Source organism: Erpetoichthys calabaricus, chromosome 7 (genome assembly GCF_900747795.2).
Source record: "Erpetoichthys calabaricus chromosome 7, fErpCal1.3, whole genome shotgun sequence".
In the NCBI taxonomy this organism is placed as follows: domain Eukaryota; kingdom Metazoa; phylum Chordata; class Cladistia; order Polypteriformes; family Polypteridae; genus Erpetoichthys; species Erpetoichthys calabaricus.
The window spans coordinates 31584166-31609580 of record NC_041400.2 but is presented as its reverse complement, the minus strand read 5'-3'; the positions used below and the strand labels follow the sequence as shown (position 1 = coordinate 31609580).

The 25415-nt window shown below is 34.6% G+C and overlaps 1 protein-coding gene across 1 annotated transcript in view; it reads right to left on the bottom strand.

Annotated features, from left to right (window-relative positions):
• Window positions 1-25415, bottom strand: part of LOC114654359 (sema domain, immunoglobulin domain (Ig), transmembrane domain (TM) and short cytoplasmic domain, (semaphorin) 4D) — a 123080-nt gene that overhangs the window by 21795 nt on the left and 75870 nt on the right. Inside the window, exons 4-6 of the mRNA XM_028804860.2 lie at window positions 4233-4366; window positions 1915-2060; window positions 165-227 (exon numbers count right to left, since the gene is read on the bottom strand). Coding sequence (XP_028660693.1) covers window positions 165-227; window positions 1915-2060; window positions 4233-4366 — 343 coding nt within the window. The remainder of the gene's footprint in view (window positions 1-164; window positions 228-1914; window positions 2061-4232; window positions 4367-25415) is intronic.

Here is a 25415-nt window from a genome sequence, read left to right as displayed (position 1 = left end):
GCAGAGGCTAATGTTAAAAGTGAACACCTTTTGCATAATGCCACCATTCCCCTGCAACCTTGAACTCGATACACAGGTCAGAAAATGAATGGATGGATTTTTATTTTGTATAATGAGGAAATACTGAGAATATTAAAGCCGCCAGACAGTCAATTCTCAATTACCTCTTTAGATTTTCCCTTTAATTCACACTCCTTTCGTTTACCTTCAGGTACTTTCCACAATACCTGCAAAACATTATATAAGAAAAACCATTGAGTAAATTACAAGACACACAAGTAAATGTTGGTTAAATAAACAGTACATCATTTAAAATATAAAACAGGTTGCTATGTTTGCTTATTACAACGATACAGCAGGTAAAGTTTCCACCTCACTACTTGAGTACCGATCTGATTCTTAATTTAAGTGATTCCTATGTTGGATTTATATGTTCTTTTCATGTTGAATGGTGTTTTTAAATGGAAGATACATCTAAACTGGCCTTGTGTGTGTGACTAATTCATTGTAACATTCCAAGCAAATTTCCTACCATGATTTGGGGTTGCTATGATAGGCCCCAACTCCCAATGACAGCATACTAGATATGCAAATTTGTGAAAAATGGATGGAGAGTTGGAATTTAAATGTATTCCTCTCCAGATAGTTCAGACTCAAGTTTTGAATTTAAGAAAACAACCTCAATTTAGACTGGCCTGTCAAAAGCACGAAGTTCCAGAAGTGTTGTTTTGTCATAAATTGTGCTCCAAATGATACTTTGAATTCCTCCAGACTATCATGGTCATATTTTTCTTTGACTGAAGGTGAACTAATAAAATCTGACATTTACCAAAGGAAGAGAAGATTTAAGCTTTAGATCTGGGCAAAATGTTTAATGTTTTATATTCTATCAGAGTCACGCAAACACTAACATGTGTTTAGGCTTGTCTAATCACCTGATTACACTTACCCTCTAAAACTGAGTTTTGTGAATGTTGGCCAATTTTCTATTTAGCATACATTGACAAATTAGAGTTTTTGGAATTTATTTGCCATATGAGATTACTTTACTAACAGAACTTGTTGAAGAATAGGTGAAAGTCAGATATTTCTAAACATGTTAATCCATCAGTCTTAAAAGGGGTACTCTCTGTTACACTAAAGTGTAAGATGGTCTTAAACACTTCCAGCTTCAAGCTTGACTATCAAAATGAATACAGCAAAACCATGTGATGGAACTATATTTAATTTGCTTTCATAAGCATAAATACTAAACAGGACTTTTCTACATATTACTGAATTAACATTATTAAATATAGGCCCTGGGCACTACTATACTCTTCTGTACCAGGGTAATCTGGTTATGTATTATTCCCATTCTGCTTATAGTTAATGTCTCAGATCACAAAATTACACATTGGTACATATACAACATTATTAGAGTAACAATTGGTGAATAATTGTTGCATTTAATGTGGTTGTGTGCATGATGAGATAGACCATTGTTTAATGTGGCATTTTGCCTGGTAACTGTTGCTTTCTGGATTGTCTTTTGCTCTTCTGCAATCAAGAAATTGGTTAAAATTTCTGAAAACAGAATTAAAGAAGGTATACTGACAAGCAAAAGAGATCATTCTTTTAAAAGCATTTTAGAAGCTGAATTTCTTATCCCATATTATTTAACAAATGCATGTTAACTGCAAATAATAAGTAACGATTTTGCACTTAATATACTTTATGCTGTTTTTCCAGGAAACAACGTCACTCTTTATAATCCAGAAGCATTAAAAACAACCAAAAGCTTTCCTGAAATCAATTAAAACTTGCTCATTTATTATGTTTGCATTGTACTATTAAAACATACGAGGTCAACATAAACCAACAAGCTTACACAATAAGAATTTAACACTGTTGCACACAATATGTCAGGTTTACCTGTTTATTTCTGACAGCAATATTTTCCAAGTTTAGCTCAAAGATTGCTTCTCTTGCTCCCACATACAATATTTTCTTTTCTTCATTTAGCAACAAAGTTGAATAATTAAAAACTCCTGGTTCAATAAACTCTGTCAAACTAACCTCTGTAAATATAGAAAATAGTGACATTGTGACTATTGCAAAATAAACAGAACTGGTTAATTTATTTAGCAGATTCCTGTGAAATGAAGAGCAGAAAGATTTTACCCCACACAAAAGTCATCAGCTTCTTACTTCATGGTGTTGGATATACTCTTTACAATGAAATTCCATTAAATGCAAAGATTTTTTTGTGGATGGAACAACCAGGCACCAAGTGGAAAACCTGGCTGTGGGCCTATCTTAACCTTTATATATATATATATATATATATATATATTTTTATATATATATATATATATATATAGATAGATAGATAGTTGGTAGAGAAAAGCCAAGCAAAATGACACCTTTTATTGGCTAACTAAAAAGATTACAATATGCAAGCTTTCGAGGCAACTCAGGCCCCTTCTTCAGGCAAGATTCATTCATAATGGCTAACACGGTACAACACCCTAGTACTATATATAGTTGGTATAATACTTAGCATGACACCAAGTACCAAGATTCAACTTCCATGGCATTTACTTTACAGAATTTACTCACTTTCCCTATGTCTATGCAAGTTTTCTCTAGGTACTCTGTGTTTGAACTGCATTGAAAAGATGTGCTAGTTAACTTATGTGAATCGTGATTCTACATTGGCCTGGTATACCTAACTCTGTATAAGTGTTCCCTGCGGTCCAATTTGGTTGTCCTGCTTTCTTTCAGAGCATACTTCATGGAACAGAGCATGTTAGTTATGATGCAATTTCTCAATGCAAATGTAATGTTTTGATATGTAAGGGTTATCAGGGCACTCTCTCCTCCAAGACAATATTAAGCAACATTAAAAAATTAATATGACTGTTAGGTTTACTTTATTACAGTATAATTATTTTAAATATACAGATGTAAAACTACAGGTGTATTTAGTGTTTCAGATTTATTCTTTTGCATTATCCTAAAATTAGATTAAGCTGTTTCAACAGATGGATAGATGGACAATGGATTCTCATTTTATAAAAAGGCCAAAGTTAGGTCTGAAATTCTTTGAAACATTCTTAAATTGAAGTGTCACTGTCTGAGAACTGCTCAGGGCCCAACTCCTCATTTCCCATCTCAGCCTCACACACAGAAGCTGGCCACAAACTTGAAGCCTTTACATTAGAAGGCACCAGTTGACTCTGCTGAGCTAATGGGAACTCCCCTATTCGATTTGTTAATGCATTACTAATTTGATAATATGTATTCTTTTATAAAACGATTTGAAAAAATGTGTTTTCAATGCATTTAAGTTTACAAAGTGACTTGAGAGCAGTTGCAAATAGACCTTTTATTCTACAGTAATATGCTGAAAACATCCAAGAGAAAATAAGTCATTCCACTGTAATCTCCTTGAGCATATTGATTTAGATGGAGTAAAATAAAAGTGGTAAATGTAATAAAAATATGTTTACCAAAAATCAAAAATGCATATTTTAAATAGCAAGTAATCAGTTGCCGGTTTTAATTTGAATGAACAACAGTATCCCTACATATAATTTCCAATAATTCCATTACTGTTGGTTTTCAAAGATGATACAATCTCTTTTACAAGCAAACCACTTCTTGAAAAAATATCTAAGGGGAAAAATTGGTGCACAAAATAACATTCAGAAGGTTATTATTGGACTTTTTCTTCACTCCAATGATTATTTACACATGTAAATATGTTTACATCCATTTATTTTGCCCCTTAAATCTTTTACAGTTTACTAAAAAGACCTTTAAATGTAAAAATGTAACTTTCAGGCTTACTGATTCAGACTATTTTGGAATTAATCTTTTAGTATAACAATAGGTAGGATACATTTTAGAGATGTAGAGGTGCTGAAAGAATTGTGTTAGCTTCACTATCTGAGAAGGAAACCATGGTGAAAACAATTTCCTGCTTTTCACACCCCAGTGCTTTAGTCAATCAACTTAAATTTCCTCCAAAGATCTATTTATCCATTTTTAAAACTGCTTACACTCAGTTCAAATGCCAAAAAAAAAAAAAAAAAAATTTTCAGAACAGAGAACTAATCTGTTGCACTTTTCGAATCATGGCATATTTTTAAAATTCATACCATTAAGGCTTCAACAATTTAACAGATTATACAAAATTATAGAATATGTCCTTTTGTATTAAATAATGAAAGCAAAACAGCTTTTACCATGATTTTTCCATGAAGACCTTGGAACTCCATAAGGTCCATTTGTAGAAACTTCAAGAAATAATCCCAAGAATATGCCAAAAATGGTTAGGGCCATATTGGATTCTGGTATCTGAGAAACAGTTAAGTTTCCTCTGCATTTGGAGGAGAAAAGAAAAAACAAATGCCACTAAGACAGGATTTCTTTATGATGGTGTAGCTCTGCACAAGTTAAGACTGGCCTCTGTGGTTAGTAATCATCATCTGGCATTGGCAGGTGTCTACAGTTCACATGTCACCACTTCCTCTTTACTGTCTGCAAGGGAAAAATATATACATATTACCAACATGTCTGCGTGTTTAAATCTTAAAGGGCAATGACAAAATTAATTAATTTCTGTAAAAGTGCTTGTTAAGAGAAGGAAACGGGTACAAAACATATGTCACACAGAAGCTTTCACAGCACATAAAACAACTGATAAATTTTATTGGTACAGCTGAAAAGGCATCCCCATTATTAATAGAAATATTACAAGTCAAAAGATGCCTTGATACAAAATAATAATTGAAGCAAAACCGGACAGATTTTATTCTTAAATAAAATATAAAAGGTGTTAATTGTTTTCAATGCTGCAAAAGACCCCAAATATGTGTGTAATTTAAGCAATACTCATGTTTAACCTGATACAAAATTTTTTTTTCTGTTTTACTTTTCCATTTTTCAGCATTAACACAATCTAGACCTTACTGCATTCAAACTTGCCAGTGGTAGACTGGCCTTTTTTTTTTTTTTTTTTTTTTTTTTTACATCGTTTACAGCAGCCTTGTGTAGTATTTTTACATCACATATAGTACTAGGCTGCACTGTGATTTTATACCCTGTAATCAATGTCTTGCAGTTTCTGTCTTAAGAATCATCATAACATGAAGAGTAGGCAACAGCTGTGAAAGGTAAATTACAGGTGAAGAATGCAGTGGTCAGAGCGGGCAACCGTAAAGTAAAGGCTATGAAAATAAGAATGAACAAGCAGACATTTAGCTTGTTGTTTGGGGAACCACATTTACAGTAAATATTGGTCATTTTTCTGGGTGAAACTAGGGAATGCTCTGCTGCTGCATTTGACATATGGAAAAATATACTGCAAGTAGTATGAATAGTCAAAGTGCACTTCAAGCAATTGCTTAAAAAGTAAGACAGACAGAAGCTACTATTAACATTACTTTAATTTTAAGGGATAGAGACTCGATTTAAACAATATCTGACTGGAACGTGTATTTCTTAATTAATAAAATCCACCAAATTGATATGACAGTACTTAATATTGGCATTTAGTTTAAAAAACACGAGAAATGTGGCAATACTAACATCAATCAGGGAAAACAGCACTGATTTATAATATGTGAAAAAAAAATAACTTTCTAATAGAAAATATATTCATAAGAGATTAAATTACTATACATAAGCTGCATAGCTATTGGTCAAAACTATTTGCAGCTTTCTATTTTGTTAAATGATGCATTATATAGTGCTAGAATAAAATTTAGTCTATTTTATATTTAAATGGAATATAGTGACATCAAGCACTTCAAGTTTGCAACACTAAAAGACGGATGGTCAACTGGGGGGCCTCAGCAAACTTCCAGGGGGCAGCAAAAAGACTAAAAATATTTAAAAAAATAGCAGCAAAATACTGAAATCACTAAAAAGGGGTATGACATTTATCTTTTTAAAGTGGACCACTTCATCAATACACTAAACATGTTGTATCTGGGGCAATTTGACTTATCTTTCTCATAGACTCCTTACAGTCCATTTCATATATAAATTGTATCTGTATAGAATATTTGGAGGAACACGTTTGCACCTGGCTTTAAATGCACCTCAGTGCCTTTAAATGTGCCTTTATTAACACGGTATTCTGAGAACAGAAATGTGGAATAAAAAATGAGCTTGTCTATGCTGTTAGGCTTGAGTGATGCTCTATGGCAAGTGACAGTGCTTTCACCTGTGCTTAAATGCCCTTTCAGGTGGGACACTAGCTGACAATGTTGTCAGTTGTCGTACACACTAAATTCTTTTCTCTTACTCTCGAATTCTTAAGTGCCTCTCTCATTCCTAATGCTGACAATTCACCAGTGTGATCCTCAGAAGTATGAGGTTTGCAAGCACTTGCTTACTAGCGTTCAGTTCTTGTTAACAAAGTATAAAGTCAAGTTTACATATGATTCATGTGTGTGGCTTGACCAGACATCTGTTGTGCATGTAAAGTGGTCAACTGACTTAATCTCTGACTGGACATTTTTGCCTGCACTGTTCTTACTTTTTTGGGAGTGCTTTTAGGTAAAGTAACTGTGACTTGGCAGTATATACCTAAAGGTCTAGCATTTTGATGTTTGAATGCCTTTTTTTCAACTATATAAATGGGAAACTTGTCTATAGCAACATGCTCTGTTATAGCATTCGTAATTTCATTGCCTCATTTGCTTTTTGTGTTATACGTGCGTTTGCTGGTGAATGAACTGGCAATTATAGATCAACTTAAACTTGTATTCACTTTTGGGTCTTGCTTTTTGTCAAAAGAAGCTACAACTTTTCTTAACAGATACTCACTGTGTATACTAGTGGCTGCTCATGAGATGTGCAAAAGTTGCTTGCAATGCCACCGTTTACAGCAATCTGACACTTGCGAAATTTACATATGACATTAATTTGGTCAATGTTGGTATTTTTAGATCTGAACCACAACCAAATGACAGATGTTGCATTTAATTTCTTGATTAGCTCTTTCTCCACCTTCCTTAATTAATCAGACAGGAGGTACATTTTTTGTTAAATAAGCTTGCATACCCAACAGTGAATTGCAAGCGACTGAAAAAAACTTGTTATTTTCTAATTTGATGCAGTTGTATTATTTCTCCTGGTTGAGGATCTGAAGTGGCAATAGTTTATGAAACAGATTTATGATTCATTAGTACATATAAAGGTTGTAAATTACAATTAAATACTGTTAAAAGTAAAAAAACCTTATCATTTTGTGAAACAATACCAGCATAGATAGTATACCGCACAGCAGTAGGACAAGAGGACGTCACTCAAAAAGCCTCCAAGAGTGAGACTAAAAACGCCACAATAACACCAGGGAAGGTCCCTGTCTATGCTAGTGTGGTGCAGCATTGGCTGCTAGGTCCTCTGGGTATGCTGTATGCTCAGGCTGACATTAGGCAAACTCACCAGTACAAACCAGAGGGAGAGGGGGCCAACCTAGAAAGAAGCATTCAATGCTTTTCCAGAATGATTCAAGGCAGCGGCTGGCAGGGATGCTTGATCATGAATGTGAATGAGAATACAAACTTCCTCTTTCCACTAGAAGGCAGATGATCCCAGAAGGGAATCTATGAGACTGTATGCAAAGCAATTAAATAAACAAAACTAAATATACTAAATAAATGCATATGACAATTCAGAATCATAACCTGTAATAGTAGAATATTCAGCTAACTAAACATTGCATCTGCCACAGAGAAAATATTTTTTCATGGACACAAGTTGTTGATGCAGAAGTGGAAGGGTCAGCTTGATGTAGCTGGATTTATTCTTTTTCTACAATTCCAAAATATTTTCTGTGGGTGGAGTACAGTGATACTGAGAATATCTTTCCAGTCTAGTGTATACAGGCATGGAGTTTATGAAATACAGTATTCATTACTGACTTGTGTTAACCAAGCTCTGCATTGCATTGTAGACATTGTAACACATATCTATTATTTGGATGAAAAAGTTAAAATATTTTCTGTGTGAGGGTGCCATTTTTAGGCTACTTACTATTGACTGAAGTTTAATACAAACATTGAAAAACTAGTTAAATGAATATGAGAACATATAATAGGATTTTTTGGTAACTACAGAGTGATTTCTGGCTTTACTTTCTTATTTGCTTTTATTTATTTAAAAATCATGTTTCTCTTAAAAAAAAATACGGCAAAAAGACTTCTGAAGCAGAGTTTCTCAATGAATACAAGCCACACAAAGATGAGAAAAGAAGCAAAATAAGACATGCTGGTAGGAAAACATGCTCAGGCTCATGCCAGAAACACAACACAAGAAAATAGCAGGAACTGACTAGAAGAGGATTCACTAGCAATCTTACAAGTGAGGATAATGATTTTAAAGGGGCATCAGATAACAACAGTGTAGTTGAATAATATAAACTATTCTGCATACTTGATTAACACAGATTTTCCATTACGTAGGAAAATGTATCAAATAGGAATTATATAATACTTTTAATTATTTTAGTTACACTACCATTTGTGCAATTAGTGCTATTTTTTTCAGGGTATGATTCTAACACCAAGCTCAGATTAGGCTGACATGAGAGACATAATGACGTCTTTATTACTTATGGAAATTCTAACTATATACAAAATTACATTACAAATATTAATTACTTATGGAAATTCTAACTATAGACAAAATTTCATTACAAATACATTTCATACATACATATACAGTGGAACCTTGGTTCACGACCATAATTCGTTCCAAAACTCTGGTCGTAAACCGATTTGGTCGTGAACCGAAGCAATGTCCCCCATAGGATTGTATGTAAATATAATTAATCCGTTCCAGACCATACGAACTGTATGTAAATATATATATTTTTTTAAGTTTTTAAAGCACAAATATAGTTAATTAAACCATAGAATGCACAGCGTAATAGTAAATTAAATGTAAAAACATTGAATAAACACTGAGAAAACCTTGAACAACAGAGAAAACTAACACTGCAATAGTTTGCGCTATAGCGCTACCAACCGCTGGCCAAAAACACTTTTTTTTTTTAATGAGTTTTAAGCACAGGGAAAAAAATAAACATTTGAAAAAATCCGTAATTTAATAAACCACCAAGAAAAGTAACATTGCAACAATGTACGCTATGAACCGATCGCTGTAAACAGAAGTGAAAACAAAATCAAGCTCAGTGCATTCTTTAACTGCCTTCCTACCTTATGCGTCCAGCTCTCTCTCTCTCTCTCGTGCTGCCTGTGTGTGTGCGTCTCTCTCTCTCTCTCTCGCTGCCTGTGTGTGTGTGTGTCTCACTCTTTCGCGCTGCCTCTGTGTGTGTCTCTCTCTCTCATGTACCTGTGTGTGTGTGTGTGTGTCGCGTTCTCTCACTCTTGCTCGCTGCACAGGAAATGCACAGGGAGAGGCTGAACATGTACAAACCGAAAGGAAAACTGGCTTGTTCGTATACCAAGTGTGTGGTCGTGAACCGAGGCAAAAGTTTGGCAAACTTTTTTGGTCGTAAACCGATCTGTACGTGTACTGAGACGTTCGTGAACCGAGGTTCCACTGTAAATACAACTCTTACCAAGTTACAGTTACTATATTTAAAAGGCGCTATGTAATGTATAACTGATGAATCCTAGTGATTTTTTTTACAATAATTTTTGTTTAGTAGTTTAGTAATTTTAGTAGTGCTTCAGGTATATTATTTGAACTATAACTGACAGTATTTATGTAATTAATGAAAGCCTAATTCCAGATCATAAATATTTAGTTAAAAAAATGTGTCTACATAAAAACATTTGTATAATACTATAGATTATACAATAAAGGACTGAATGGACAATCTGGTATTGGAACGCAGTGAAACTTTAACTCAAGTCAAATGATCTTTTATGTCTGCAAATAATAGATAAGGAGTGAGAAGCCTTGCGGCTAGGCAGTTGAATCAGTCATAAACCACACAGTAGCAAGTTTAGTTCTCACCACTGACTATCACGTTAACTCTGAGAAAATTGCGTATTTCAGTTTTAAAAAATATGTACTTCTGAAAATGTAGCACTTTATAAACTACTAGTTGCTATATGTAAACTTAAATGTACTAAGTGTCTGGATATGTTGTTTTGAATTTTACATATATTACATTTTTCCTGGTACTTTCATTTAAGAAATACACACACACATTTGTCTGTTTAATAAAAAGGAATATGAAGTTTTAAAAACAAGCACTGCTCAACTGAACAGAAAATACAGAACACATGCAAGCTAGTTCCACACAACTGTCTGGCTTTGTCAGGTTAGAACCAATCTGAACTGAGGTGAGATTAAAAAAAATATATATGAATGATAGAGAAAAACGCTGCTCAATTAAGAAAATGGTTTTAATAATTATCAATAATGTTTAAAAATGTTTACCATTGTGTAATACAGTATGTGAATTGTGCACCTAATGAATCAGAACTCTTATTACAAAGAAAACGATGTAAATTCAATTAAAAAACTTTAATACGCAACAATAAGTAAAGAAAGACTGATTCAAAGCCCAAGGTTTGAACTGGCACAAAATGAATGATTAGAGGTGTGTGTATGCACTGGCACCACGCCCTGGGCTGGTTCCATCCTATGTCTTTTGCTGCCAGTATATAAGCTCCAATTTAATGCATTGACTTTTCCCATAGCTTTCTATTCCATTTGTGTTAACTGAAAAAATACATGCAAAGAACCCTGTAGCCACAACCCACATAAAGTCGGAAATCTCCAATGGGATGTACTATGTCTCTGATCTGTACAATAGGCACTTTATAAGTTACCTGGAAACAGTAATTTTCTAAGAACTATGTTGATTACCCCTTTTTGTTACACTGACAGTTACATAATCCATTCACGCATTGTTCTGTGCAATCAAATTCAAAAGTGGTCAATCACAACCTTTAATGTTTGTATTATCTGGAATTGTTACTCAGTTTATCATTCTCCCAAAGCTGAAGGCACAATTGTCACAATATTGTTCAAGTTCAATTGAGAATAAAGGGATGTCAGTTCAAAATGTCCTAACAGTCTTTATCCACCATCAAGACGTTTATCCTCAGCAAAAACATACAGGGTATAATGGAGCTTGGAAAAGGACTGTGCAGAATCTCTCAAGTATTGATATGAGGAATATATAAAATACTGGATAATATTTACTTTCACATGCATGTTACAAAAAAAAAAAACCACACAAACATGTACTGATAAAAATTAAACCTACAATAATGGCAGTGACCTAGATTGCTAATCTGTTCAGCAACATATCACTCTTATTAGAATTTTTTTTTTTTTTTTTTTTTTTTACCAACAACGAATTGTACATGATCACAATACATGACAGAAAACGCAACTTTAACCAAGGTAAGGAACACTAAATTAATGAAATGAACAATTCAATGCAGACACTATAAAATTAGACAAAATATCCATGTAAAAAACTGAAGCATTTGGGTAAAGGCAGACTAACACTTGTCACATTGTACAGTATGTGGGTTTTTATTTTCATCTTCTTCTTTTTTCAACTGTTTCACCAATGGATTTGTGAAAGAATATGATAACTGATTACAAGAAACTGAACTATTTTAGAAAAAAAAAAGATATTTGTTTCTTCCTCTGCATGCAAAATAAAGGTCATGCTTTTCATTTAAAGTTAGACGACGTGGTATAATTTGCAAGCATTCTGTGCAACTATGCTTTGACCACAATCACCAATTTCTGCAGATAAAGCAGTTGTTTCAAAAAAGTGTTTTTTTTTTTACTTTAGGTAAAGTATAATTTGAAGCTGTATGCTTAAAGAGCTAAACTTGCAACTTTAAACTAGTTTTGATGTTTTTGCAGAACAGTCTAAAGACATAATAACTTGGCATCTTGTTTATTTATACTTTTTTAACAGACAAAACAGGAAATATATTGAAAGGAAAATTAGAAAAAAGGAAAAGAGTCTTTGCCTTTTTTATTTATACTGTGAACAATCAAACTTTAAGTCATAAACATTATTACAGATTATTAATCAAGAATGAGAAATTGTGTTTTCAGCATTTGGCTAAAATTACAAATGGTTATTAAACACAACATTTTCCCTACTAGATATTCTAAATGAACACCAATTGTGAAATAAAATTTAACTTGATCTTAATTTCACAGGAGTTTTCACTAGTTTGTAATTAATAAATAAAAGCATTGAGAAATAATATAGTTTAAACTAGACAAAAGTTCTGCTATCCTGGATAAACCTTGCACCACTTACACTTGTTTCCACTCTAAATAAGGTGTTAGGAGACAAAACACCATCCATCCTTTTATAAGCTCACTTAATACAAGTTTACGGCTTTGTGGGATTCAGCCTATTCTGATAGCAAAAGACAGTATAAAAAATATATTTTCAAAATTCCTTTTTGGTTCTATGTTGAACTCCCTGCTATGAATATAGCACTCTATAGTAGCCAAGAAGTGCTATGGACTTAAGCTTAGCAAAGGCTGCTATAAACAAAAACAAAAAACATTTAAATATCCACATCTGAATAAATATAACAATCTAACACGTGCAAATCAGAATTTAAAAAGTAGTATGTATGAGAATTTGCTTAAAGCATGTAAAATTAACACTAAAATGAATCTCTACCTGCACTACCAAAATGCATGTAGAAGTGTGCACCATTAAATTTTGTGATTTATCATAACTGATAACACTACTGGTTAGTTTGCATTTTGACAGAACGTTAAAGGATAAGTTTGGTATTATTCAAGTCAAAGTTATTTCTTCATAATCATTGTATATATTAATTTGTCACTTGAAATTGGGATCTAAAGTGAAGTGTTTTTTTAATAAAATTTAAAAATACCTTGTCTGCTCTTGCAGCTTACAATAGGGCTCAAGGGTACAGGGATCCAAACATGAAAAAAACGGCTTAAACTTACCAAATTTTTCATTTAAACAATCTGATATTGATTCATGAAGTCTCAAGATCCATCTCATGCATATCTATCTTGCTCAAATACTATATGGAGATTTTGGCTTATTTTTGGCATCCAATCCAGTACTAATGTACCTGTTAAGGCTTTCTACAGAAAAATCACTTTACTATTTTGCATAAAATGGTGCGTCCTCTTTAACTGAAATCAGTGTCTTTGACACTTAAATCAGACATGTGGACAGCTGAACATCCAGGCCAGCAGATCCCTACGTGACAATCAAATATTAAAAATGACTGGGCACCTGTGGCGGATGTGTTGCAGACAAACGCACTGCATGCCAGTCACATCAGGAGCAACTGGCAAGTCCAATAAGCACTGCTTCTCTTTAAGCACATGGCTAGCTAGGTGTACTGCTACAGTGGGAAAATCTTTGCAACACGCCTCACCTGACAAAGCAAGTGGGCAATTGTTGGAATTTTCAGAGCAGCATGCAATACCAAAGTGTGTGTGTGCTCAAAGCAGCTGATAATAGCGGCGTTACCAGTCACGATGGCTGGTTTTTCTTTTATATTCCATTCATTCAATGCCACTCTCAACAAGCATCAGCTCTAGATCCTCATTTTATAATGCTTGCTTTTTGTCTGAGGACTGTGAGGACACATTTTCGAGACTGATTAATATGACTGCTACAAAGAGCAACTGAAGAATTATAGAAAGATGTGACTTCCCTCTGTATTGATTTCGACTAATTCAAGATTATTTTAAGTGATCAATAGGGAAATAAATTTGGCAAAGTTTAGTTGAAGGATGTCATGAAAAGGTTATTGAATAACCTTTATTATTTAAGAAGCAATATTTGATAATTTTATAATAATGTTATTCACAAGATGATATAGATGTTTTAATGTAGATGCCATTGCATTAAACAAGGAGTTGCCCCATATTGAGTATGGACTCCGATGTGGCGATACATATTTTAGCTAAATTATGGTGAATTTTGAATGAGTGCTGTGCTGTGAAAACGTTATAAAAAAAAAAAAAAAAAAAAAAAGAATGATGTTTTGTTCTACATCTTCCCAATACAGATGTTAACTGTTCATTACTAATCAAGTATTTCTTCTTAAATGTCATTCCATGCTTATGCATATGTTATGAAGTCACTATGTAGACACCCTTCAAATAAAGTGTTACTGAAATTTGTTAGATTATATTAATGTTCTCTATGCATGTTTAAAGTAATTTCTAAAAAAAAAGCCACCACTTCAAATATATCAGTGCATGCTAATTCAGCAAAAATAAAAATCAATATCGAATCGGGATCAAATTGGGACATCAGTGCTGATACCCAGCACTAATGAACAACTCATGCTCACAACATGGTAATAAAATAACTGAGCACCATGTGTTTGAGTGAGTAAATTCATTGACATTGATTACGGGGAGAATATGCAAACTCCATGAAGAACCTGGCACAGTGAAGGAGAATTGACAGCCCATGTTACCAATGTCACATTTGTACTGAACTTACAAAACTTAACCGGATTAAAGATGGGGTAATCAGAGTTTCTAAAATGGTGTGTGTGTGTCTATCTGTGTGTTTGCCCTGCGATGGACAAGTGCCCTGTCCGGATGGTGTTCTTGCCTTATGTTTGTCCGACGAGTGCTGGGATAGGCCCCAGCAGTACCGTGTCTCTGCCCTGCGTAAGCAGGTTGGATGCCTGTAATCAATGTCTGTTCAGTTCTTGTCACATGATTGAATGTGCAGTGCTTGTTGTGGAAACAAATAATTGCTGGTACTCTCTTTTTTGTAGACTGCTTGGTCTTCCTCACAATGTGTTTCAATTTTTACCCAGTTACTTAATCAAGCGTGTAGGGCTCACTAAGACCTTTCCACATGCTGTCAGAACACAAAATGCCACAACAATTTACAGCAGTAATAGTGGAGTGGAGGGTGCTTTGTGCACATTTATTATTAATAATAAAGTCATTTTGGACTTTTATCTGGTGTCTGACGTGGGGTCTGAGGGTTCAAAGGGTCGACAGCGCCCTTATCTGTCACAGACTGAATGGACAGATAATGTATCCAGGACCAATTGCTACTTTATGTCCATTGCTGTCGGTTAATGTTCTGAATCTCTAGGACTCTGAACTGAAGGAAATGACAACTGAAAATTGTAAATGGAAGGATGAATCCGTGATTGTTGGAAAATATGACAAGTAAAAAATAACTGGTCAATACAAGTAAAATGGATACAATAATAATACATTCTAATAAAATAAAATAAAATCAGTTAGAAAAAAAATCTAAATTTTCCTGTCTGTACTATAGTTTACTACAAATGGCAAGTTGTTGAGTAAATGGATTTGCTTCCTGTAGTTCTTTGTAACCAGAAAATTTAAAAAAAAAAAATTACCAGCCCAAACTATTTGATCATTGGTTAATTAAAGAACAAACAAAACTTTCTAGCCTACTAAATCCAGGTCAGGGTTGTTGGTGAGTTTAACTTAAGTCAAATGGTTGTGGACATAAAGTGGGAACCACCATTGGAGTGGGCACCACTCACCCATAAACCGCCAAAGGTGCCAGTTTAGAATCACCAACTAATCTAAAATGTGCAACTTTTGGGATTCAGAGAAAGCCTGGAGTCTCTGTAGAAAAAAATACTGTAGGTACATAGAAGGTGTTTTCATGTTCTCTGTTATTCTTCTAGATTTAGAACTGACAGATGGGATTTTACAATTACTTGAAATTTAGAATGACTTTTATTATATAATATAGTTTTCAAAAATCAGTACAAAATAGCTGTAACAAAATCCTACAGCTACAGTACAGTGTCCGTGACAAGGGTTACAACACCCACTGCGCAGAAAACACAAAATTAGGGGATTAATGAAGAGTGTCTTCATAAATATAACATTTAAGGAACTACAGTTGTGTTTCACCATGTTTTAAACAGATTTCTATGTATGCACACATGTGGTTATGATATATTTATGTGTATTTGTATTTGTTAACAGTTTACAATAATCACATACTGTAGCTACTGCTAAACATACTACTAAGATACATAAAAATAATGAATATAAAGAGAAGGCACCAGCTCATTCTCTCTTTATTTATTTTTACAGCATGTACTTACTATCATATTTTGTTTACTTAAATACATATGTTACTGGTTACTCCTGGAACTCCTGCCAGGTTTAGCAGGCCATGACATAACAGCAATTACTGGGTTTGCCTGAAGTTCATAATGAAATTTCAGCTTAACAGGCTACATATTTTCCAGTGGGTATGTTATTGACAATGCAAATTTGTTTTAACTGAATACCAATGAAAACTTCACACTTTAACATGTTAAGTGTTAATAAGGAATTATAGTTCATGTAGCGGCATTTTTCAGAATATGTCCTTCCTCTATTACCATAAATTAAAAGATTGTTGTACCTTACCACAAGTTAAATGCCATATAACTGAATATTTTCTTTGATATTGCTATTCATAATTAGCATAATTACAAAACATAATAGTATATGAAACAATAACTGATAAGTGCTGTTACAACATACAGCAGATGTAAAACACAGAAAATGTAATGCATGGACACTAGAACTTTAATTAACATAACATAGATTGTTGCCTACTTCAAAACATTTTAAATGTAAAATTAATAATTCACTTACAATTCTTGTGTGGCTGACCAAAAATGCAAGGAACAGAAAAACACAAAATTTGAAACCAATCTATACAATTCCTTGCAATAAAGAAGTTTCAAAATCCTAATTAAATTCTATTACTGAAAATGGAATATATGGAAAAAGAAATATAAACAACACTTTAAAACAAAGAATATTTAATAACCTACTTTCTGGGATAGCAATATTTTGATTTTACACTTTGAAAATGTGTAAACAATTGTAATGAAGCCCCCCCCCCCCCCCCAAAAAAAACACTCTTGTTTTCATGCCCTGCCAAAAACAACCACCAATCCAATAAAAAAATGCAAATTTTGCACATTTTTTTGTTACTATATTATTTCTTAAAATGTTAATAGAAGTCAGGCATGAACAAAAAAGCTTAAATCCTCCTAAAATGTAAAAGCACAAATACCACATAAGTAACATTTAAAGTGTGTGTCTTCTGTACAAAACTCAGAAAAAGCTAAGAAGAAAGCTTCACAGACCTGCTAAAACTCCGGTTTAAATCTGGTTGATTTAGCAGACTCCAGAGAAAAGGTGATGACTTTTCTTCAGTAGTAGAGTATCCCTAGTGTTTAACCACAGCTCATTTCTTAACATCTGACTCTGTTCTGGTAGGAGGGACATAAGTGCTGCTTTCCTTTTCACAGCCTGACAAAAACATTTCTGCCCTGTGTGGCCCTCTGCCAAGGGAGCGCTAGTCCTGAGGGCTACCTAATATGCTCACCCCTTCTAAATACAAGGTTTTTTTTCCCTTTCACCACAAGTGCCTCTTTCTGATGTGTTGAATTAATCGTAAATGAATGATCTTCATCTTGTAGATTGGGTTGTGCTTTTTTCATTTGCCATTTCTGATCATGCACCAGAATCTTGAGTAGCTTTTAGAGATTCTTGTTGTTGTTTAGAACTTTTGTAAATATAATTTATCCATTTAGCAAAATTAAAACATTTTCACATGGTAATGATTCCTTTCAAAAATTACACTTCTTAAACACAACTTCAGAATTTTATTGCTGCCATTTGGTTCACAGCTGAGGCACAATGGAAGAAATCCAAAGTCATATTATAATAACCTTTCCATCCCAGTTACTACGTGGCAAAAAGAAAAAATCCAGTTCCAGATCGGTTTGGTAAACACAACTTGTGTACACTGATATTTTGACACCACATTTACCCTGTTTGGACAGGATTCTAAATATAGACATAAACTGGTATGTCAGTACCTTACTTGAATACATGAGTCAATTCCAAATCATTTGCTAATCCTTACCTACACTAAGTCAACCTTAAATAAGATGGATTTTAAAAACAGTTGCATGGTAGATGCTGCACAAAGCAGTATTTAAGTCAGTCATATAACACTCGACCCCATATGCATATCCAGCTTTCTAACTAGACTACATGACCCGGAGTGTGTGTGTGAGTGCGTGTGTGTGTGTGTGTGTGTGTGCATGTGTGTGTGCTTACTTTACCCAGAGTCTCCCTGTTTAAATGTGGAGATCTCTGACTGAATGTGCATCCGATGGCATGAATGTTAAACTTGTGTATTTTCTTGTAGCAGAAGCTTTTGTCCGTTGCACAGATTTTACTCATGGTACTATATAGCATTGTTTGGCAATTCTGGGTTATACTGCACTACTCTATGGAGGCACTATGTATGCTGTAGAAATTACTTCTTCAGTATGCAAACTGCAAAGAACACGTAGCTCAGAATTGCAGCCTTTAATATGACACTTCAAGTTCCAGGAAATATACATAAAACAAACAATGCATTTTAAAGAAAAGATCACACTTCTAATGAAAATATCATGGTATTTATGTAATTCAATACTTTTTTATTCTGAAGTCTCAATTCCAAAAGTATTCAATGAATAAAGTCACTGATGAATATATATATACGAGCTGTATATACCCGGCGTTGCCCGGGGCAGAAGTAACCTAATCGGTCAAACACTTACATATATACCAAAGTAAACCTAATCGGTTAAACAGCTTCATATATACAGAAGCGAACCTAATTGGTCAAACAGTTATGAATGTGCAGAATGATTTTACAAACATTATGCGTGTTAACAATCATTAAAAAGAAAAGATTGAGGAACTGTTCTTCTATATGTGATGAAGCCACTAATAAGACAGATTTTTTTCAGGACCCAGCTGTTTCATAACTAAACTACTGCCACCCCAAAGTAATGCCTAATAGTGGTTTTTGGGGTAGGTGTGGAATAAAAAGGGTGTTTTTTAGTCAGTAAGAATCTGACAGTACCCTTCAGTACAGGCTGAAGGGTGCCTATGTAAGGTTTTACATCCTTCCCGTATGGAAAAAAAAACATACTAAACTTTTTTTTCATCATTACAGATAATCTCAGTCAAATCGAAGTACGCATTCTCAATTTATTTTTATCTAATTTTTACTTTTTCACAAAGCCATCCCATGGCAATTTGTATGAATAAACTTTTGCTAGAGTGTTACCAAAAGTTTATTCATGCACATATTTTAATACGGATAATCTATCTCTAATCAAGGTTCTCATTTTCATTCTAATTTAAAATAATAATAGATACTCATTTTTTTCTTCTGTTTTAGAAAAACCAATCTATGCCACCTACGTCTTCGTCAAGTCAGCTTCATCCAGCTTTATCACATATAGAAGAAGAGTTCCTCAATCTTTTCTTTTTAATGATTGTTAACACGCATAATCTTTGTAAAATTATTCTGCACATGTATAACTGTTTGACCAATTAGGTTCGCTTCTGTATATATGAAGCTGTTTCATCGATTAGGTTTGCTTTTGTATTTATGTAACTGTTTGACCAATTAGGTTTGCTTATGTATATAGATTAGCTGTTTGTCCGATTAGGTTCGCTTCTGTATATATGAAGCTGTTTAACCGATTAGGTTTACTTTGGTATATATGTAAGTGTTTGACCGATTAGGTTACTTCTGCCCCGGGCAACGCCGGGTATATACAGCTCGTATATATATATATATATATATACATATACACACATACATGCAGTTTTAATAACACAGAAATCAATATAAACATTAACATCATTATCATATGAGAATATGAAGTAATATATAAGAAGCACATTTCATATAAATATAAATTATTAAACAGTAAAATCTTCTTCTGTAATTTGCTACCGTGGCAATTTGTGTGTCTGTCCAGGATTTTAAATGACCTGTAGCTCGCAAACCGTTGCACCTATACACTTGAAATGTGGTACACATATAGTACGTCACGTCTACTATCCGCTTTATGGGTGATGATTGTTTTAGTCTTTTTATCTTTATTTTATTTTATTGTACAATCAAGTCCTATCTGCGCACAGCAGGGCAGCCGTGGGCGGATGCGTATGGTGTATTCACTCGATGTTATCGTGCATTGCGCTGTCAGTGGTATTTTGATAAAAGAATTTGAACAACATATAAGAAGCGTATAAATTATTAAACAGTAAAACATTAACATTTAAGAAGTAAAGTTACATTAAGTGCTACTGCTGTGCCTTCGGGTATACCTCATTTTTTGTTTGCCCATTACATGCTTAAATGTATACATTTTTTGGTGCACCTACCCGAGAACACGCGACATATAACCGAGCGTGGGAGAAGCATGGATTTTAAACACGCGTTGAGTTGATGTGCTGGTCTCCCTCGTGAAATAACTGGTAATGTTTGACTAAAATCTACAGCGAGTAAAACGACATTAACTCCTATTTTTTTTTTACGATCTCTGAGATGTTGCTTTTTTCGGTTCAAGGCTTCATAAGCTCTTTTATGTTGTATGGTGTACTTATCCCAAACCATCATCTTTGAATGTTGCAAGACTTTCGCCTTGTATGTAGATCGGGGTAATTACATTCATTGCATTCCTAGTCTGAATTACAATGTGATTGTATGGGTGGTTACCTGGCACTGTAGGGTTGCCACCCGTCCTTTAAAATACGGAATCATGCCGCGTTTGAGAATGAAATTGCGCGTCCCGTTTTGAATCAATACTGGACGGGATTTATCCCGTATTTTTTTTATCATTTTTTTTTTAAAGCAGCGTCTCATGCAAATCATCCCACACACATTTTATGAAGATGCCTCCTTTCCTACTTTTGATTGGGTAATACTTGATGTCATCGTTAGTTTGATTGGTGTTTTTAACTGTCCAGTGAGTAGGGCGTGTCTTTCAACCGTAAGCAGATTTTTTGCAGAGGTATCACTGACCTCGACGACGGCGACGTTATACGTCAAAAATAAATTACGATAAATGACGATTTTAGCGCTACTTTATTACGACGGCGGCTACATAGACACGATCAAATAAAAACAAAAAAATCAAATAATCATTCTACATTTTCAAAACGTCGAAAAAACGACGGAATGAAAAAAAGGCCCACCCGACGGCCCACCCATTCCATTTTTATATATATAGATATCTGAAATCTTGCTACAGTGATTTTACTGGTCATGTAGAGCACTAATTCCAAATATAGCAGTTAGTAGTGACTGTGGGCCATCTGTATATTAAGCTTAGTATATTTTATCCACCCAACAGTTAATTTCTGAACCTCCTTAATTCAGTTCAGGGACACAGAGTATATCCTGGCTGAATTACAAATAATACGAGAACCAGCCCTGGATGGGTTGGCAGTTGGTCATAGGTCATATTAAATGTACATACCCACACTCACTTACTGTATAACAGGTCAGTTAATAATTTCTTTCTGCATGCCTGCAGGATGAAGCAATAAAGTGAAGCACTAAGACTATATAATAATAAGATATAATGGTGACAAATTACTAAAATAGGTCTTGCTTCATCAATTAATTGGTTGGAAATCATAGTAGGTGAGGGAAAAACAATTCATAGAACTGACAGTACATGTAATGTACTGTAAAATTTATTATAGGCATGTTATAATGCTGTATAAGTTACAGCTTATTTTGTTATTAGAGATTAAGCAGTCATTTCGGGGGGGGGGGGGGGGGGGGGCACGAATGTGCTGATCAGAAAGGCAATATGAAACATAACATTTAGAAATCCTCTTCAGGATTACAGCAGCCAAGGCAGGAAACAAACCTGGACAGGGTGTCAGTGTATCACAGAGTATATTTTCTTTGAGCATTACAATAATGTTTTCATTGTCTGCTGAACAGCTTTACTAGCATATTCAGAAGCTGGTCTGATGAAAAATGCTTTACTACTGTCCAAGTTACACATAGAATGATATGTCTTCTTTCATTGTGAATGCTGTTGTGTTAGTGTACACACAATATCAAGAAAGGGGCTTAGATGGCAACGACTTCTATACTAAAATATAGGTGCATCTACCTCCCCATTTCACTATTTGCAGTGAAGCAGGATAGAAGTTCTTAATACAGACCTTGTGAAAAATAATGCCAATCAAACACATTTTAAAATACCAGCTTTAACTTTCATAAGGAAATGCACAACCTCACAATGTAGTTTTTTGAGTGCAACATGCATTTATTTCTAAAGGTTTGTAAAGCAAACCATGAATAAGTGCTGGGCAAAGTAAACGAGACATTATAGCTAGAAAATGGATAGTCTCCCTCCAAGATAATTGCTATATACCACAAATCTGCTGTGTATGCATTCTGACCCCCCAAGTGACCACACCAAACACGATTTGAAGGGTCAGCCACACTGAACGTTATCTTTAGCAGCTGATGCAATCCTGCTCAAAAGGACACACCCATCTATTGGTTTTCTTTTGCTGGGAAGAATGTATATAAAAGCAAACAGTGCTGATCTTAAGAACACTGGTAAGTGCAGTGGCTGCACTTAAACAAAAATGAACAACACAAAAACACAGCAACATGTTTTCAGCACTACTGAAAAAAGTAGGTATAAAGGTCAAAATGCCCATTGGCAGACTGCTAGGTGCTCAAGAATAATTTAGTTTCTCTGGATCACTAGCCATCTTACAGAGAGAAAGGGAAGCAAAGAAAGAATAAATAAAATAAATGGCCCATATATAACTACTACCTGTACCGATTCACGCTAATTTGCTTCAGCTAGAATTTTCACATTCACAATTCACATTTTTATAGTTGGTTAAGACTTTCAGGATCCTATTTTGCATTCAAAAACAAAACACACAGTGTGCATCTCTTATATATATTTCTCTTCTGGTTCGTCCTGTTTCCACTTCAATACCGGACCCACCCACACACAGCCGACACGGCATTTCTCAATTCCTATTCATCCTCTTCCATGTCATGCACTATACTGGCCTGCTGAGCGTAATACATCCAACAAGTACTCGAGATGCTGCCACGACGCTAGGGTAGCTTTACCACCTTTGCGGGAGCCACCTGTGTCTTTACAATAGCTTCTTTCACAGCAAACATCAGAAGCTAAAAATTATCGTGAACACATTCGAGAATACAACTCTTCTCTAGCGTTTTTTTTTTCCATGGGTGCACACATAACTCAACCTCCTGGCCACGGACCATACTGTTTTAAAATACATGGGCAAATTTATCACCAAACCTCTCCACTATACACTAACACTTCTACCTCTCCAGGATATGGACAGTTGTATGTTTTTGACACAGCATAAGCTACTGACGTACGCTTACAAAATAAAGCAAACTCCGCATGCAGCGAAAATGTACTTCTCCAGCTAGATTCCATGCTCAGAACCATCAACCCCTTCGCTAAATCATACAAACACATGCATGAAATCGCTCAGTCCAATCCAACAGCTTCTGTACAAATGGTTTTCAAGGAAATCCTAGGCAGGATTTATGACGATACAATGCCCCGACATTGCAGCGATTTTCGTCGGAGAAGATGGCGAAACGCCTGCCGAAAGGGACATTTGCATCTATCCCATAGGCAACTCCTGTAAACCGATTTCCACGCTCAATATGAATCGCGATCCTATGGTTTACCCACTTTTATTCCCTTACGGAGACATTGGCTCGCACAAAGATTTACAACATGTTCCCAATAAAAGAACCGCCAAGCGAATAAGGCTTACTTAATGCCAATTTTACACGTACAGATTAGCAATGAGGAACACATTTAGTATTTTGCACTCCAGCTGCAAACTATTCCAACAGTATGTCATAGAAGCGTATGTTAAACAGAGGGCGCACGTCTCAACTATCTCAGATTACATCAACAAGATCTGCACGTGGAACAATACAAAGGTCTATCAGACGCACTGCAAGCAAACGCTGAAAATAACAACGTACATGTAGGCAAAATGATCATATTACCGTCCACATTTCAGGAAAACCAAGATGCATGCAACAAAACTATCAGGATGCCATTGTATGTAAATTCGGAAAGCCTTTTTTATTTATCACTTTCACATATAATCCTGCTTGGCCGTAAATTCTACATGCACACTGCGTCTTTCAAGAAGCATTTTCTTCTTGATTTCTGAATTCCTTTCTCACCATTTTCCGTTCCTATTCTTACACCGCCGTATGCTACAGCGGGTGTCGGCTAGTATACAATATAACATTAAGCAGACAGAATGCAAAGAGGATCTTTACAAAGTTTCACAACCATGTTTTGCATTCCACTGATGGACAAAAAGACAAATATTAGGGTTATGTGGTTTCAGAAGCTTGAAGTTTCAGTTCTCAATTTACACTAAATTTTAGATTTTAGAAAGTGAATTTACAAATATTTCTGCAACATTAAAAATGAATTAATATGAAGTAATGTTTCAAAGTCAATGACTGTATTTCATTCCCCGAGTGGGTAAATCAACCTAACCAACAGCAAGTTTTCATCCCATTTGCCTTTAGAAAAGGGTAAATATGTCAAATGTGTCAAATAATATATGCAAATAAAGTGTCGATAGACTTCTGCCCATAGCTGCTTATTTCAATTTAACTCACAGATTTGAGATTATCATGATAGAGGTTAATAAATTCAATTGAATGTTTATGAACTATTTCAGGACTTCTTTAGCCTTGATACGTGAGATATTATCTGGCTGAAAGATGCCACTCTCAGATGCGCAGACTATTGATATAAAGCTATGCACTGATAAGCAATAATGTTCAAACATTCAGAGTTATCATGTGTTACTGCACTCATACAACGGGACTCTGTGCACCATTAAAACACTGAATTAGCACCACTATATTCAATATTCACACAAATGATAAAATTGATTCCTTCAGGATTTTAACCCCACTGGGGATTTTTTTTTTTTTTTATAAAAAAAAGTTTTTTTCCCCAAAAGGCAAAAACGGATATTCAAATGACAGATTTTTTATGTTTTACACTGCACCAATTTCAACATTACAATGCGCACCTTTAACAATTTTGAATGATTAGATTGAATCCTCATTATTTTAACAGCTTTACGGTGCAGCTTGGGACAGAGTTAATCCACCTCAGTGCTCTGCGCTCTACATTTATAAATTAGTTCTTATTTGTTTTCTAATATAGCTTTATCTTTTTTGGGGTATTTAAATATAATTACAAAAGGATAGGAAAGGATATGAAGAAATAAGGTAGAACACAAACATTCAACATAAGACTTTAATTGCACATGAAAACCTATTGCACAAGATGTCATCTATTACACTGCTGCATTGGAGGTGATTAGGTGGCATTCAGTGTCCTAATAGCAACAGGGTAGAAACTGTTATTCCGTCTATTAGTCTTTGTTTTGATGCTCCTATATCTTTTGTCTGATGGCAACAGTTGGAACATGTCATGAACGGGGTGTGAGGAGTCATAAATTATAAGCCAGTTATAAATCAAGCAGCTGTTCACAGGTTG